The following is a 15,979-nucleotide window of genomic DNA, read 5'->3' on the forward strand; positions in this document are numbered from 1 at the left end:
GTAATGAAAAGAATTGATAGAGTCGCTGTATACAGTATATAACATTGGAAAATTTGGCGAATTTGCTTTCCCGGATGAATGGAGCATGGAGTGAATAATAATACAATTATAAGCCATTTTATTTTGAGAAGTGAAGTATATGCATGGCTTTTATAAATCCAGCTTACGTTTTCTTTTCCTGAGAGTTGTTAATCTTTCTTAACATTTTAGCCCACAGCGCCTGTCATCTGTGAATTTTTAACAATGATGGCAATTTGCCATACAGCAGTGCCTGAGAGAGATGCTGACAGGATAATCTACCAAGCCTCATCCCCAGGTGAGAATTAATACCAAACAGGTCAGATTAATTACACCATATAGCTGTATTATAGCTAAGAGCCTGTGCATTTTCTAGTATGTGGTCGCTTACAGCAAAGTTGTAACTAATTTGATATGATTCAGCATGATTTGTTTCCACACTTTTCCAATCAAAGAGTTGTAAATGTGATCAAAACACAAGACCTCAATGTGATAATTAAACTAAATTTATGGTGGGAATGGACAATTTTAACAAGTAGAGCTGCCACCGGAATATATTTTGGGCATTCTAGCAGTTGTGTTAACCCTGAATTTGAATGGCTGAAACCCATCTGTCTATTTTACAGACGACTTGTCAGGTCATGAGAGCAGTCATAAGGAGATCCACATTTGGAATGATGCTTTATCAGTGTAACAGATCAAATGACCATCAGATTTAGGAGCAAAATTAGTCCATTTGACCCCACAAGTCTCCTCAGCCATTCAATCATGGCTGATAAATTTTTTAATGCCACTCTCCCACATTCTCCCTGCAAGACTTAAACCCTTGCCAATCAAGAAGCTAACAGTCTCTGCCTTAAATATACCAAATGACTTGGGCTCCACAGTCCTCTATTGCAAGAAACTCCCAGGTTCACCCTCTGGCTAAAAACATTCCGTTTCATTTCAGTTTCAAAGGCAGTGATCCTATGCAGAGATAAAGCAACTTCACTGGAATTGTTTTCTTTTAAACAAATGAACATGAAAGGCAGATTTTGCATTGTTGTGAAGATCCTATATCACTCTGAAGATGAGTCTTGCAAATTGTCTGAGTTATTTATGTGGATAACATTAATTACAGTTTAGCAGAAGCCACTTGTCATTAAAATTAGATAACTGCAGATACTGAAAATCTGAATTAAAACAGGATGGAGGAGCAACATCTTGATTTCTGTCTGGTAGCCTCTAACCCTGATGGCATAAATACAGATTTCTCCTTGCGGTTTAAAAAAATTCAGTTCCCCTCCCCTCCCATAATCCCCACTCTGGCCTCTTAACTCTTCTCACCTTCCCTTTCTCTTTGGTCCTTAATCTTATATCATGTGCGTGATACAGGGTAATGAATTTAGAGCAAGGAGTTTAATGTGGGAGAATGGCATTGTAAAATTTATCGGTCATGATTGAGTGGCTGAGCTGGGACTCCGTATATTGGCATGAACTGAAGTAGTGTTGCTTGTGTGATTGTTAGCACTGTGATCTAGTTGTGACATGCAGCTGTTTCAAGCAATTGACATCATTCAGCTATCTTGAGGTTTACTTTGTTAAGCAAAATGTGTGTATAAGTTGGCACATATTTTCATTAACATTTGTACAATGGACTATGAGATCATTTTATGACTACTCAAGGTGGCATATTTTTGAATTCTGTAGATCATTTCTGCAAGTTTTGGATTTTTTCCAAGTTATTAATACCTAGTACACTTATGGCATTACAATGACATTTATTATGCTATAAATGCACTTGTTATTGGTTCCTTGGAATGAATCCATTACATGCATGAATAGGTGATCATTCTGCAAAGTAGTTTTATCTAGATCGGCCTGATGCACCATCAATAACTCTCAGAGACGGGAGGTGAACGATAGGCTTTTATTAGCAGCAAAAGGGAGCACGGCATCTCGGAGACTGAGGGAGGAGCAGTGCCCCAATCACCTTTATACAGGGGTCTGTGGGAGGAGCCACAGGAGCAGTCAGCAGAGGGGCATGTCCAGACAGGTATACATGGTTTACCACACAGCCATATAAACAAATCAGTTGTACATAGAAATCCACCTTTAGTTAATTATTTCTAATGCAAATAGGAACTCTCTTTGGAAGAGGTCAAAAAGTGCTCGCTAGTTAATCAGCAGTGTGCTCTGATATAAGTCGAATGCCCTTGCCAATCCTTTGCAAGTCCTTGTATAGCAGTATCATGGAAGTGCCTTCAATAAAATGACCACAGCAGTTGAAGAAGACATCTCTGCCCCCAAAGTGAATTGGGCATTGGAGATAAATGCTGGCCTTGCAGCAACATCCACGTCCCAAATGTAAATCAAACTGAAGTAGACATTCAGCCAGAGGCAGGTGAATCTGTGGAGTTTGTAACTGCAGAGGGCTGTGGAATGTATTGATAGGTTCTTGTTTGGTAATAATGTTAAGGGGAGAATGTGGGAGAATGAGATGAGAGGGAAACAAAGTTAGCCATGAGTAAATGGTGGAGCAGACTCAGTTTGTTTGAAATGTTTGAAATACTCAGCAGATCAGGCAGCACTTATGAAGAGAAAAGCAGAGTTTAACTTCAGGTTGACCTTTCATTTGTTCTTTGACACACAGAATTTAATACCTTTCATGATTTGCTTAGCCACCTATCTCAAAAAGAAAAATCCCTAGTTGTGTCTCAGGTTCTGGAGTGGGTTGGAATTTTGTAACTCAGTTCTTGAGATGTGAATCTTGTACTAATCCATACTTTTCCAAAATAAGATTACCGCATTGCTGATCTTGGGGGTAATATGACAAATCAACAGTATCTTTGCAAGTGGTCACTTAATAGTAAATTGCAACTCAATTTATGGATTTTTTAAATTGTTAAACAGAAAATAAATGGATTTGTTAAATCCCATCTTTTAAATGTCATCTCCAATAGATTTGAGATTGTTTAATGTCACTTCCAGCACGTAAGTGTAAAGAACAAAATAACTGCTCCTCTAGATCTGATGCAACATATAAAAAAGCACTAAGACAAAGAACTAAGATAATAAAGTGCAATATTTATAATTAATACGATATCCTGTGTATATATAGATTAATTATACGCACATAAATTAGACCATAAGACAAAGGAGCAGAAGTCGGCCATTCAGTCCATCGAGTCTGCTCCGCCATTTCATCGCAATTGACACTCGGTACAGGAGTGTCTGTACATAAGGTGACTGATAAGAAATTGTAAAGTAATAGTGTTGATGGGTATGGCAGGGTGGATTAATAGGTGGAGGTGTTGATCAGCCTTGCTGCTTGGGAAAAGTAACTGTTTTTGAGTGTGGTGGTCTTGGTGTGGATGCTAAGTAGTTTCCTCCCTGATGGGAGTGGGACAAACAGTCCATGTGGGTGGAATCCTTCATCATATTACTGTCCTTTCTCTGGCACCTTTCTGTATGTACAAGTCCATCCTCGATGTTGGGTAAGTTAGGTCAGTAATGGATAGGGCAGTTTTGGCAACCCACTTTAAAATCTTCCTGTAAGCCACAGTTCAGTTTCCATACCATGCAATGATTCAGCATGCTGGGATGTTCTCTACTGTGCATTTGTAGAAGGTTGTGAGTATTGATGTGCATAGTACAGCTCTCTTAAGCCTCCTCATAGACTGTGTAGGATGTGTCTGGGGTCATGAGAGATTGTGTGAAATGGGCACTCCCAGGAGTTTGAAATTTCTTGCAGTTTCATTGTTGTGGTGTCATAGAAAAGTACAGCACAGAAATGGGCCCTACTGTCCATCCAGTCCGTGCTGAAAGATTTAAACTGCTTACTCCCGTAGACCTGCACAGGTACCACAGCTTTCCAAAGCCCTACCACCTATGTACTTGTCCAGCCTTCTTTTAAACATTGAAATCGAGCTCGCATACATCACTTGTGCTGGCAGCTCGTTCCACACTCTCACGACCCTCTGAGTGAAGAATTTTCCCCTCACGTTCCCCTTAAATATTTCACTATTCACCCTTAACCCATGACCTCTGGTTGTAGCCCCACACAGCCTCAGTGGAAACAGTCTGCTTGCATTGACCCATCTGTACCTCTATCAAATCTGCTCTCCATCTTCCGCATTCCAAGCAATAAAGCCCAACCCAGTCAATCTTTCCTTATAACTCAGGTTCTCCAGATCCAGCAATATCCTTGTAGATTTTTCAGTACTCTTTCAACCTTATTTACATCTTTCCTGTGGATAGGTGACCAAAACTGCAGACACAACTCCAAATTAGGCCTCATCAATACTTTATGCAACTTCAACATAACACCCCATCTCCTGTAGTCAGTACTTTGATTTATGAAGCCCAATATATCAAGAGGGGCGAGAGTGACGCTGTTACAGCTTGAGGTCTTCTGAAGTTCAGAGTTCAATTCCAGTGCAGTTCTGTAAGGAGTCTGTGCTTTCGCTCCATGGATTTCCCCCCGATGCTCCGGTTTCCTCCCACAGTCCCACAATGAACCGGTTAGCAGGTGAACTGTTCCATGATTATGTTAGGGTTAATCAGGTGCACTGGGGTTACCGGCGCGGCGTGGCTCGAGGCTCTGGAAGGGCCTACTCCGCACTGAATTGCTAAATAAGTAAATAGTTCTAAAGTTGTAGAGCTCTTTGGTATTGGGGTGATGGTAGCTGAATTGAAGTATGGGGGGGGGGGGGGGGGTGCAGCAGCCTGGAGAAGTGAAGTGCTGAAGATGGTAGTGAGTTTGGGTGCACACTCGGCCTGGGATGATGTCTGGCCTGACTGCCTTACGGGGGTTGACTCTCTGCAGATTTCTTCTCACGTCTGCTGCTTTTGCAGGCAGTGGCTGCTCACCTGGGAGGGTGCTGGCTTTCATGGCCAGCATTGTGTTGAGTGTATAGCAGTGGGCTCAGCACACAGCCCTGGGGAGGGAGAAGCAGCTGTGCATCTGGTTCAGACATCCAGCACTTAGATGCACGGTCATGTATTTAGATTGAGCAGTGGGAGGCTGAATTTCAACAAAATAATATTGATTTTTGTTTTTCTCTCTCCTGGATTATTCCGAAATGCTAGGACCTGTCTGTAAGACTGTCTTTTATTTGCCATTTAATACAGTCTCAATAATGCTGGGGAATGAGGGATGACTTATGGAAATACAGTATTCAAAACTGTGTGAGACATAGATGAGGTGGATGGTAAGTCTTCTCATCAGATAAGGGAACTCCCAACAAATACAAGTAAAACACATCTAGCCTGGCCCACTTCTCCCTACAATTCAGGCCTTTTAGTCTTGACAACATCCTCTAAACGTTTCCTGTGTTCCTTCCAGTTTATCTACATCTTTGCTGTAAAAAGGGTGACCAAAACTGAACACGGTACTCCACGTGCAGTTTCACCGATGGTAGCTGCAACATTACATCCCAGCTCCTACACTCAGTGCATTGACTGATGAAAGCCAGCTGGATAAACACCTTTATTCACCACCCTCTCTCCGAGTGATACTGCTCTGAACAAACTATGCACTTGTACCCCAAAATCCGTCTTTGCCCTTACATTCCCAGGTGGGGGGTAGATGTAGGATGAGAGAAGAAATATTTAAAAGGGCAACTGTTTCATATAGAGGAATTCATTGAGACAGGAGACAGGTACAATAGTATAATTAAGAAGCTCTTTGATGAGAATGTGGAGAAGAGGGGCTTAGAGGAATATGGGTCAAATGCAGGGAATTGAGACTAACTGGATGGGCAGGATTTTTGGCATGGACTTGTTAACCCAAAGGACCTGCAAATAACATTTAGTACTCCAAGGGCTAATAAATCTTGTCTAATCTCTTATTCATAATCATTAATTATTCATAAATGAAGCTGGTCTCTTGTGTTACATTACTTCAGCACCATAAAGTGAATAAGTTTACATGTCCTGGTTTTTGTTCAACACAAGAAACCTGTGTTCTCTTTGATCCTCAAGAACACTTTTGATAAGTAGTTTAACTACATAGAGCAAGAAGGATAATGTTACTCTCCCCATCAAGTTACTTGTCATTTCACATTGAAGAAATGGCCACTTTGGCAAGCTACTAGGTGGTATTTGAGGTATCGAAGCCCAACAAGTAGACAAATGTTGGATTAAACTCAAAAGATGAGGATTGGAATAAACTGATTTAAGTGGATAATTGAGCAAAATGTAGACCTAATCCAAAGGCTGTTTATCTAAGCATTATTTAACCCAAAAGTATATAATTGCACATCTTAACACTGGACATTAAATCAGCAGAGTAAGCTTGGAAAGCTTTCTACATAATTACTGAGGTTGATTTCCAATATCCCATTATTTTGGCTAAAAAAAAATAACAGCTGAAGCTATGGGTGAAAACCTAGATGTCTCCTATTCTGTCTGGCTCCACCACAACAAAACTTTTGAGGGACACAAATGTCTTGTGGATTGTTAGGTTAATTGGCAACTGTAAATTTCCCCAACCATCAAATTCAGTGGTAGAATCTAATGGTGGGAGCAGGAAAGATTTGATGAAAAATAAAATTAGTATCACTGCTTGATACTGCTTGGTGTGGATTTAGTGTGCTTTCCTGTCCTATGACTTTGGCTATTTAGCTAGCCAACCATCTGAACTTGGTATGTGTTTTCACAAGATCACAAGACAAAGGAGCAGAAGCAGGCCATTCTGCCCATCGAGTCCGCTCTGGTACTCCACCATGAGCTAAACTATTCTCCCGTCTAGTTCCAATTTCCGGCTTTTTCCCACATCCCTTGATACCCTGACTAATTAGATACCTATCAATCTCCTCCTTAAAAACCCTCAATGATTGGACCTCCACAGCTGTATGTGGCAACTAATTCCATAAATCCACAACCCTCTAGCTAAAAAAATTTCTCCTCATCTCTGTTTTAAATGGGTACCCTCTAATTCTAAGACTGTGACCTCTTGTCCTGGACTCACCCACCAAGGGAAATAGCCTTTCCACATCTACTCTGTCCAACCCTTTCAACATTAGAAATGTTTCTATGAGATCCCCTCTCATTCTTCTATACTCTAATGAATACAATCCAAGAGCCGACAAATGCTCCTCATGTGTTAGTCCCTGCATTCCAGGAGTCATTCTCGTGAATCTTCTCTGAACTCTCTCCAGCATCAGCACATCCTGTCTAAGATAGGGGGCCCAAAACTGCACACAGTATTCCAAATGGGGTCTCACCAGTGCCCCATAGAGCCTCATCAACACCTCCTTACTCTTATCCACTATTCCTCTTGAAATGAATGCCAACATAGCATTTGCTTTCCTTACTGCTGATCCAACCTGGTGGTTAACCTTTAGGGTATCCTGCACTAGAACCCCCAAGTCCCTTGACACTTCTGATTTTTGAATTTTCTCCCCATCTGAATAATAATCTGCCCGATTGTTTCTTCTTCCAAAATGTACAACCATACATTTCTACTCATGGATAGTCAACATGGCTTTGTGAAGGGAAGATTATGCCTCACGAGCCTGATTGAGTTTTTTGAAGAGGTAACAAAAGAAATTGATGAGGGTAGGGCAGTGGATGTGGTCTACATGGACCTTAGCAAAGCATTTGACAAGGTCCCTCACGAGAGACTCATCCAGAAAGTCATGAGGCATGGGATAAGTGGAACCTTGGCTGTTTGGATAAAAATTGGCTTAAAGGAAGAAAGCAGAGGGTAGTTATGGAAGGAAAGTATTCTGCCTGGAGGTTGGTGACTAGTGAAGTGCCGCAGGGATCTGTCCTAGGACCCCTGCTGTTTGTGATTTTTATAAATGACCTGGATGTAGAGGTGGAAGGATGGGTGAGTAAGTTTACGGATGACATGAAGATTGGAGGAGTTGTGAATGGAGCTGTAGATTGTCGAAGGTTATAAGAGGATATAGACAGGCTGCAGATTTGGGCAAAAAAATGGCAGATGGTGTTCAATCCGGACAAATGTGAGGTGATGCATTTTAGAAGGGCAAACCACAAGACTGAGTACAGGATTAATGGTCAGTTACTTAAGAGTGTGGATAAACAAAGGGACCTTGGGGTTCAAATCCATACATCCCTCAAGTTCGCTGCACAGGTTGATAGGGTAGTTAAGAAGGCCTATGGGATGCTAGGCTTCATTAACAGGGGGATTGAGTTCAAGCATAGAGAGGTCATGTTGCAACTCTACAAATCTCTGGTGAGACCGCACTTAGAATATTGTGTTCAATTCTGGTCACCTCATTATAGGAAGGATGTGGAAACTATGGAGAGGGTGCAGAGGAGATTTACCAGGATGTTGCCTGGTTTGGAGAACAAGTCATATGAAGCAAGGTTACCAGAGCTGGGACTTCTCTTTGGAGCATAGAAGAATGAGAGGGGACTTGATAGAGGTCTACAAGATTATGAGAGACATAGATAGGATGGATAGTCAGTACCCGTTTCCCAGGGCACCAATAGCAAACACAAGAGGGCATATGTACAAAATTAAGGGAGGGAAGTTTAGGGGAGACATCAGGGGTAAGTTTTTTACACAAAGAGTTGTGAGTGCTGGAATGACTTGCCAGGGATGGTGGTGAAGGCTAATACATTAAGGGTATTTAAGAACCTCTTGGACAGGTACATGGATGAAAGAAAAATGGAGGATTATGGGGTAGTATGGGTTTAGTACTTTTTTTAAGGATTATATGGGTCAGCACAGCATGGAGGGCTGAAGGGCCTGTACTGTGCTGTAGTGTTCTATGGTTCTATGGTTCACGACATTGTATCTCATCTGCCATTTCTTTGCCCACTCTCCTAAACTGACCAAGTCTCTCTGCAACCTTTCCGTTTCTTCAACACTGCCTGCTGCTCCACCTATCTTGGTGTCATCCGCAAACTTAACCACAAAACCACTTAATCTATTATCTAAATCATCGATATACAGTGTAAAAAGAAGAGGCCCCAACACTGACCCCTGCGGAACACCACTAATAACCGGCAACCAACCAGAATAGGATCCCTGTATTCCCACTCTTCGCTTTCTGCCTATCAGCCAATGCTCCACCCATTCCAATATCCTTCCTGTAATTCCATGGGCCCTCATCTTATTAAGCATCCTCTTATGCAGCACCTTATCAAAGGCCTTTTGAAAATCCAAATGCACAACATCCACAGCCTCTCCCGTGTCGATGTTATTCAAGATTACCTCAAAAAATTCCAATAGGTTGGTGAGGCAGGATCTTCCCTTCATGAAACCATGCTGGCTTGGGCCTATTTTGTCATGCAGCTCAAGATAATTCATAATCTCATCCTTGAGGATCGTCTCCAATAATTTTCCAACTACTGATGTCAGACTAATAGGTCTGTAATTTTCTTTTTGCTGCCTCCCCCCTTTCTTAAACAACGGAACTACATTTGCAACCTTCCAGTCCTCTGGAACCGTGCCAGAGTCTACTGATTCCTGGAAGATTATTTCCAATGCCTCCACACTCTCTAAAGCCACCTCCTTCAGAACCTGTGGATGCACTTCATCCGGTCCGGGAGACTTATCTATCCTTAGTCCATTTAGCTTCTCAAGCACTTTCTCTCTAGTAATTTTGACTGTACCTAATTCTATTCCCCAAGACCTCTAGCTATCAGGTATGTTGCTAATGTCTTCCACTGTGAAGACTGATGCAAAATACTCATTTAGTTCCTCTGCCATCTCTTTGTTACCCATTATAACAATAGGTCCTATATCTACCCGTGTCACTCTTTTATTCGTCATATATTTTTTTTAAAAACTCTGTGTCCTTTTTCATGTTAATTGCCAATTTCCTTTCATAATTCATTTTTCCTAATGACTTTCTTAGTTTCCTTCTGTAATTTTTTAAAATTCGTCCAGTCCTCAGTTTTCACACTAATTTTTGCTTCCTTGTATGCTGCCTCTTTTGCTTTTATTTTAGCCTTAACTTCTCTCGTTAGCCACATTTGTGTCATTTTTCCTTTTATGATTTTCTTTTTTCTTGGAATATATTTTTCCTGCACTTTCCTTATTTCTTGTAAGAATTTCATCTTCTGCTGTACTGTCCCTCCATTTAGCTTACTTTTCCAATCATCTTGGCCCAGTTCCTCTCTCATACCACTGTCATTTCCTTTGTTCCACTGAAATATTGATACACCTGATAACAGCTTCTCCTTTTCAAATTTGAAACTGAACTCGATCATATTATGATCACTACTTCCAAGGGGTTCCATTACCTCTACCTCCCTAATCACCTCAGGCTCATTACACAGCACCCAATCCAAAACAGCTGATCCCCTGGTGGGCTTATGGACAAGCTGCTCCAGAAAGCCATCCTGTAGGCATTCTACAAACTCCCTCTCCTGAGATCCAGTATCTTCCTGACTTTCCCAATCCACTTCCATATTAAAATCTCCCATAATTATCTTGACATTTTCCTTCTGACACGCTTTTTCTATTACCAGCTGTAACTTGTAGTCCACATCCCGGCTGCTGTTTGGAGGCCTGTATATAGCATTTTACCCTCGCCATTTCTTAACTCGACCCATAGGGATTCTACTTCTGATCCTATGTCCCTTCTTTCTAGTGATTTGATATCATTGCTTACCATCAGGGCCACGCCACCCCCTTTGCCTACCTTCCTATCTTTCCTATACACAGTGTATCCTTGAACATTCAGCTCCCAATCACATCCATCATTTAGCCATGACTCAGTGATGGCCAAGGTCATCCACTTTATTTCTAATGCTGCGGCCATTTAAGTATAGTACACTTAGATCAGTATCTGTTACTGATTTTGCTATATTTCTATCGCACAGCAGATTATCCTGTCTATTCACCTGCCTGTCCTTCTTGCCATCTTTGCTGCACAGTATCTTTGACTTATTTCTATTTTCCTCTTCCTCGACCCTAACACCCTGGTTTCCTTCCCCTTGCCAACTTAGTTTAAACCCTCCCTAACAGCTATATTGAACAACCCCGCCAGGATATTAGTACCTTTGAGTTCAGGTGTAACCCGTCGTTTCTGTATAAGTCATGCCTTCCCCAAAATACATCCCAGTGATCTAAGAATTTGAGGCCCTGCCCCCTGCACCAGTTATTTAGCCACACATTCATCTGCTTAATTCTGCTATTCTTACCATCGTTAGTGCGTGGCTCAGGCAGTAATCCTGAGATTATTACTCTGGAGGTCCGGCATTTCAACTTCCTTCCTAGCTCCCAGTAATCTTCCTTCAGGACCTCCTCTCTTTTTCTGTCTATGTCATTGGTACCAACATGTACCAAGACTTCTGGTTGCTCGCCCTCTCTCCTGAGAATACTCTGGACCCGATCTGAGATATCCCGTACCCTGTCACCAGGGAGGCAACACACCATCCGGGTATCCTTGTCCGTCTCGCAGAATCTCTTGTCTGTTCCCCTCACGATGGAATCCCCTATAACGACTGCATTTCTCCTTGCTCTCTTGATCACAGTGCTGGGCAAAGTGCCGGAGTCCTGTTCGTTGTGGTCTTCCTCTGTCTGGTCAACCTCTCCAACAGTATCTAAAACTATATATCGATTCCTAAGGGGGACTGTCACAGAGGGGCTGTCCACTATTTCTCTATAGGTACTATCGATCACCTCCTCACTTTCTCTAATTAGCGGAAGGTCATCAAGTTGTTGCTCCAGATCCCTCACACAATTCCTAAGGAGCTTCATCTCATTGCATCTGGAGCAGATGTATTCCTGGGGGAGGCTGGGAGTCTCCCAAGGTCCCCACATCTGGCACTCCAGTCACAACACGAATCCTAAATGCATACCTCTAATCCTACTGTCAGCTCTAAATAAATAAACCTGTAACCTACCACTTTACTGTAAGACTCAACGGCCACAGAAAGCCTCTTCCCGTTTCCACCTAAGCCCGTTGAGCCAAAGTGTACCCGGTCACTCTGCTGCCCGCTGGATATGGAGGTGTTCTTTTTAAATCTTCCGCGCTCTGAGGAACTTTTTCCCGAAAAAACCGGTGACTTACTCCGCTGCCTGCTTGCTGTGATTCACATGCTTCTAAAATTGTAAACTGATTTATGTCATCTCCCAAAACTTAAACCAGTGACTCTGAGTTTCTTTATGCACCTATTTCTTCTTGAGCGAGTGTATTTGAAGCTTTTTATAAGTAATATGATTTGGAAGTAATCAAGTAGATATCAGTAACTGAGAAGATGCTGAAAGCCACCGTTAGGGACGCAACAAAAGAGCAGTTGGATAGAGATGGACAAATTAAGGATGTAAAGCGTTAGGTACCTGATGACAGCGAGTGCTGTGGTTAATGTGCCAGTATCGTCTCAGCCATGGTGCCCACATTGCTGGGCTACAGTGAGCAAGCCAGCCAGAGGATTTCAAGCAAGTTGACAACTACTGGACATTATGAAGTTTATTCTACTATTGTTAGTTGTTGGTTACGTTTTTGCCTCTCTTCTATGCAAATTGCTAGGATTTGTTATTTAGGGTATGTTTTCCAGGTGGAGAGGCATAGACACCCACCCACATCTACCTCCCTAGTCTAGAAGTAAACAAGACTTTTCAGAAGGAGATCATTTTGCATCAATTTTATTCAAATTTTTTGGTGTTGCAAGGAGTATGAGAGAGATTAAAAATGTTGCTGCAGCCTCAGAAAGGATTAGCAATGACACTGCTGAAGCCTTGGGAAAGGGAACAACAAAAATGCTAAGTCGGTTTTTCAAAATGGTATCTCATTAGATCTTCTCTTTGCAGTTAAGGGGGAAAACGTGCAACTGTAGGCAAAGTGTGTTGTACTTGCTTGCATACCTGATGACTCTAAAGACGTAACTCATTTGGCTGATCATATTTGTAAAGAATCAGCTAAAATTCATCAGTCTGTCAGATGGGATTCCTTTGATTGGATTTATTTAAGCTCAGAAGCCAGGTTACTCAATATTATGAGTCTTATTATTCATAATTATATGCCTTATCATAATTTGCATCTTTTTTACTTATTTAAAGGTGATCATTAATAGAAGGGCCTGCTGGTGGCACAATGGCATCAGCGCCGGACTCCGGAGCGAAGGCTCCCGTGTTCAAATCCAAGTCGGGCCACCCCCGAGCACGCTTTCAATCCATGCCAGGTTGAGCATCGAGCTAGCCACTCGGCCTCGTAAAAAATACAAGAGTCGAGTCGGGAACGTTCATATCGTGACCCGTTTGATCTGAAATGAGACCAATCCTGACACCACGCACCAGACTAGAATGGGTGACTGTCTGGTGTGACACGCTAAAAAAAATTAATAGGATAGTTCAATCTCACAAAAGTGCACCTGCCCAACCATGACATAATCCTACAAACACTTAGAATGATATACCCTAAGTAGGTTTTTGATTATTTTGTACATAATGTAGATACATACCACCAGTTTTTCTGCCTCTGAATTTTCAGATGTAATGATTCTAGATGTGTGATTTAGAATTGGCGGTGGGGGGAGGGATTGTTGGATCTGACTGATTCATTCTTTGATTAGACTGTTTGTCATTTCCTTTGCCATTTAACAATTATCTGTGTGTATCTTAAGTAGTTCTGAAATGTGTAACAGTTCAATATGTCTCTAGTGGCTATACAAAATATCATTCTAGAAAGCTCTAGAAGTTTCTTTGTTCTACATTACTTGAATAAGTGCTTTCTCAATGGTTAACTTGGATAATATTGCATAATAGATTTCTAATTTTGAATGGATTTTTTTGTTATCTCAGTATAAGATAACTAAACAATAAGTAGTGTCATCCCTAATCTTAGCTTTCTCCATCACTGTCTGTTCAACTTTATGCTGCTCTATCAACTCCTAAAAGAACAATCTACTTCCTTAGGAATTTGCAAAGATTTGGCATGACATCTAAAACGTTGACAGACTTCTATAGAAATGTGTGGTGGAGAGTGTATTGACTGGCTGCATCACTGCCTGGTATGGAAACACCAATGCCCTTGAACCAAAAATCCTACTAAAAGTAGTAGATATGTCCCAGTCCATCATGGGTAAAGCTCTCCTCACAGTTGAGCAGGTCTACACAAAGCATTGGTGCAGGAAAACAGCATCCGTCATCAGGGACCCGCACCTCTCGGGTTATCCTCTGTTCTGGCTGCTGCCATCAGGAAGAAGGTACTGAAACCTCAGGACTCACACCACCGGGTTCAGGAATGGTTATTACCCCTCAGCATCAGGCGCTTGAACCAAAGTGGATAACTTCACTCAATTCCAGCACTGAAATGTCCCTACAGTCTGCGGACTCATTTTCAAGGACTCTTCATCTCATGTCCTTGATATTTATTGCTTTGTTTTTCCTCTCCGCGCCTTGTGGTGCATCAGGCAACAGCTGTGCCATTTCTTTAGCATTTTGTCTCTGTTTTGCAAGGTTGAGTTGCTAGTTCAACACCAGTTCAACACAGATGGGACGCGTGCAAGGAGCCGGCTGGATTCAAACCCAGGGCCACTTGCCTCAAAGTCCAGTGCTTGTGTCACTACGTCAGTGGCTGGCAATATATTGCTTATTTAATTATTATTATTATTGTCTCTTTCTTTCCGTGCTTGCACAGTGGTTGAACTCCCAGTTGTTATGGTCTTTCATTGATTATGTTACGGTTATTATTCTATTATCGATTTATTGAGTATACCTGCAGGAAAATTAATCTCAGGGTTGTATATGGTGACGTATATGTACTTCGATATCAAATTTGCTTTGAACTTTGGTTTTGATCACGAAGCAAGTTTTGTGCCTCATTTCTGATTTTTTAAAGAACCTTGGATTTAAACACCAGAATCAAACACGGAATGATGCTGAAATGACACAAACACATTTTTTCTTTAAACCTTTCTTGTTTCTCTCAGGTTGTCATAACATCAGTTAGCAGCGTGCTGCATCTTTGGAAGTGGGAGCAAAACTTATTAGAAATAGTGTTGCATACCCCCATTCTGCAACACTGTATAAATGTACCAAACAGTGATTTGTATAGTAGTTTGTTGAATAAGATACCTGTAAGTGAGAGCAACAAGGCATTTATGGAAAAAAAATGCTGGAAATACTCAGCAGATTGGGATGTATCATAGAGAAGAAATACAGGTAATTGGCATTTCAAGGTAGTAGGATCCAAGGTAGTTTTGATGCCCAGATTTAAGAAGTCAGCATAATTTAACACTCTATTGAAGATATTTTCAAAAACCTGTTATAGTGTGTAGCAATTTTTAAGCTTTAATTATTTTTCTTTTGAGAAATGTTGTATGTCAATTGCATAGAACATTTTTGACATTTTTTAAAATATAAACAGTCCCTCAATTCTGCTTTGTGTGACGTTCACTTCAGCCATCTTCTTGCTTCAAAATAAACTGATCCAGTATTCTGGTAAAGTATTACTTTGATCTGTATAAAGCAAATAAATTGTTCATCTGGAGTCTCCCCCTTTACAAAGGTAGAGCGTTCCTACAAAACCTTTCTTAAGCCAAAATGGCGTAAAGCGAAGAACCATTAATGTATATGAGAAAAGTTGTCACAAAAGCAAAAATCCTCTTTGGAGGTGCGTGCGTTGCGAGGTCCCGCGAGTCTGGTCAAACTGTCCCGAGCCATCAGAGGGGCAAAGCGTGCACATGCCCAGCTAATCCACAGTCACTTGCAGGACAGCGGCGACACGCGGCACATGTGGAAGGGCATCCAGGACATCACCAATTACAAGACAACATCACCTGACTGTGCAGGTGATGCCTCCCTCCAAAATACGCTGAATAACTTCTACGCCCGGTTTGAGGTGGAAAATGACGTGGCGGCGAGGAAGTCCACCCCTCCTACAAACGACCAAGTGCTGTGTCTCTCCGTAGCCGACGTGAAAAGAACCCTGTGCAGGGTCAACCCACAAGGCTGCTGGACCAGACAACATCCCTGGTAGAATGCTCAGAGGATGTGCAGACCAGCTAGCAGATGTTCTCACTGACATCTTCAACATCTCCCTGAGCAGCG

The 15,979-nt window shown here is 41.7% G+C and overlaps 1 protein-coding gene across 6 annotated transcripts in view; it reads left to right on the forward strand.

Moving 5' to 3' along the window:
• atp8a1 (ATPase phospholipid transporting 8A1) overlaps nucleotides 1–15,979 on the forward strand; it is a 366,447-nt gene that overhangs the window by 187,692 nt on the left and 162,776 nt on the right. For all 6 annotated transcript variants that reach the window (XM_073064740.1, XM_073064742.1, XM_073064739.1 and 3 more), the window contains one exon: nucleotides 211–316. In XM_073064740.1, the coding sequence (XP_072920841.1) occupies nucleotides 211–316 (106 nt within the window). The remainder of the gene's footprint in view (nucleotides 1–210; nucleotides 317–15,979) is intronic.

The sequence above is a fragment of the Hemitrygon akajei genome, chromosome 13 (genome assembly GCF_048418815.1).
Source record: "Hemitrygon akajei chromosome 13, sHemAka1.3, whole genome shotgun sequence".
Lineage (NCBI taxonomy): Eukaryota > Metazoa > Chordata > Chondrichthyes > Myliobatiformes > Dasyatidae > Hemitrygon > Hemitrygon akajei.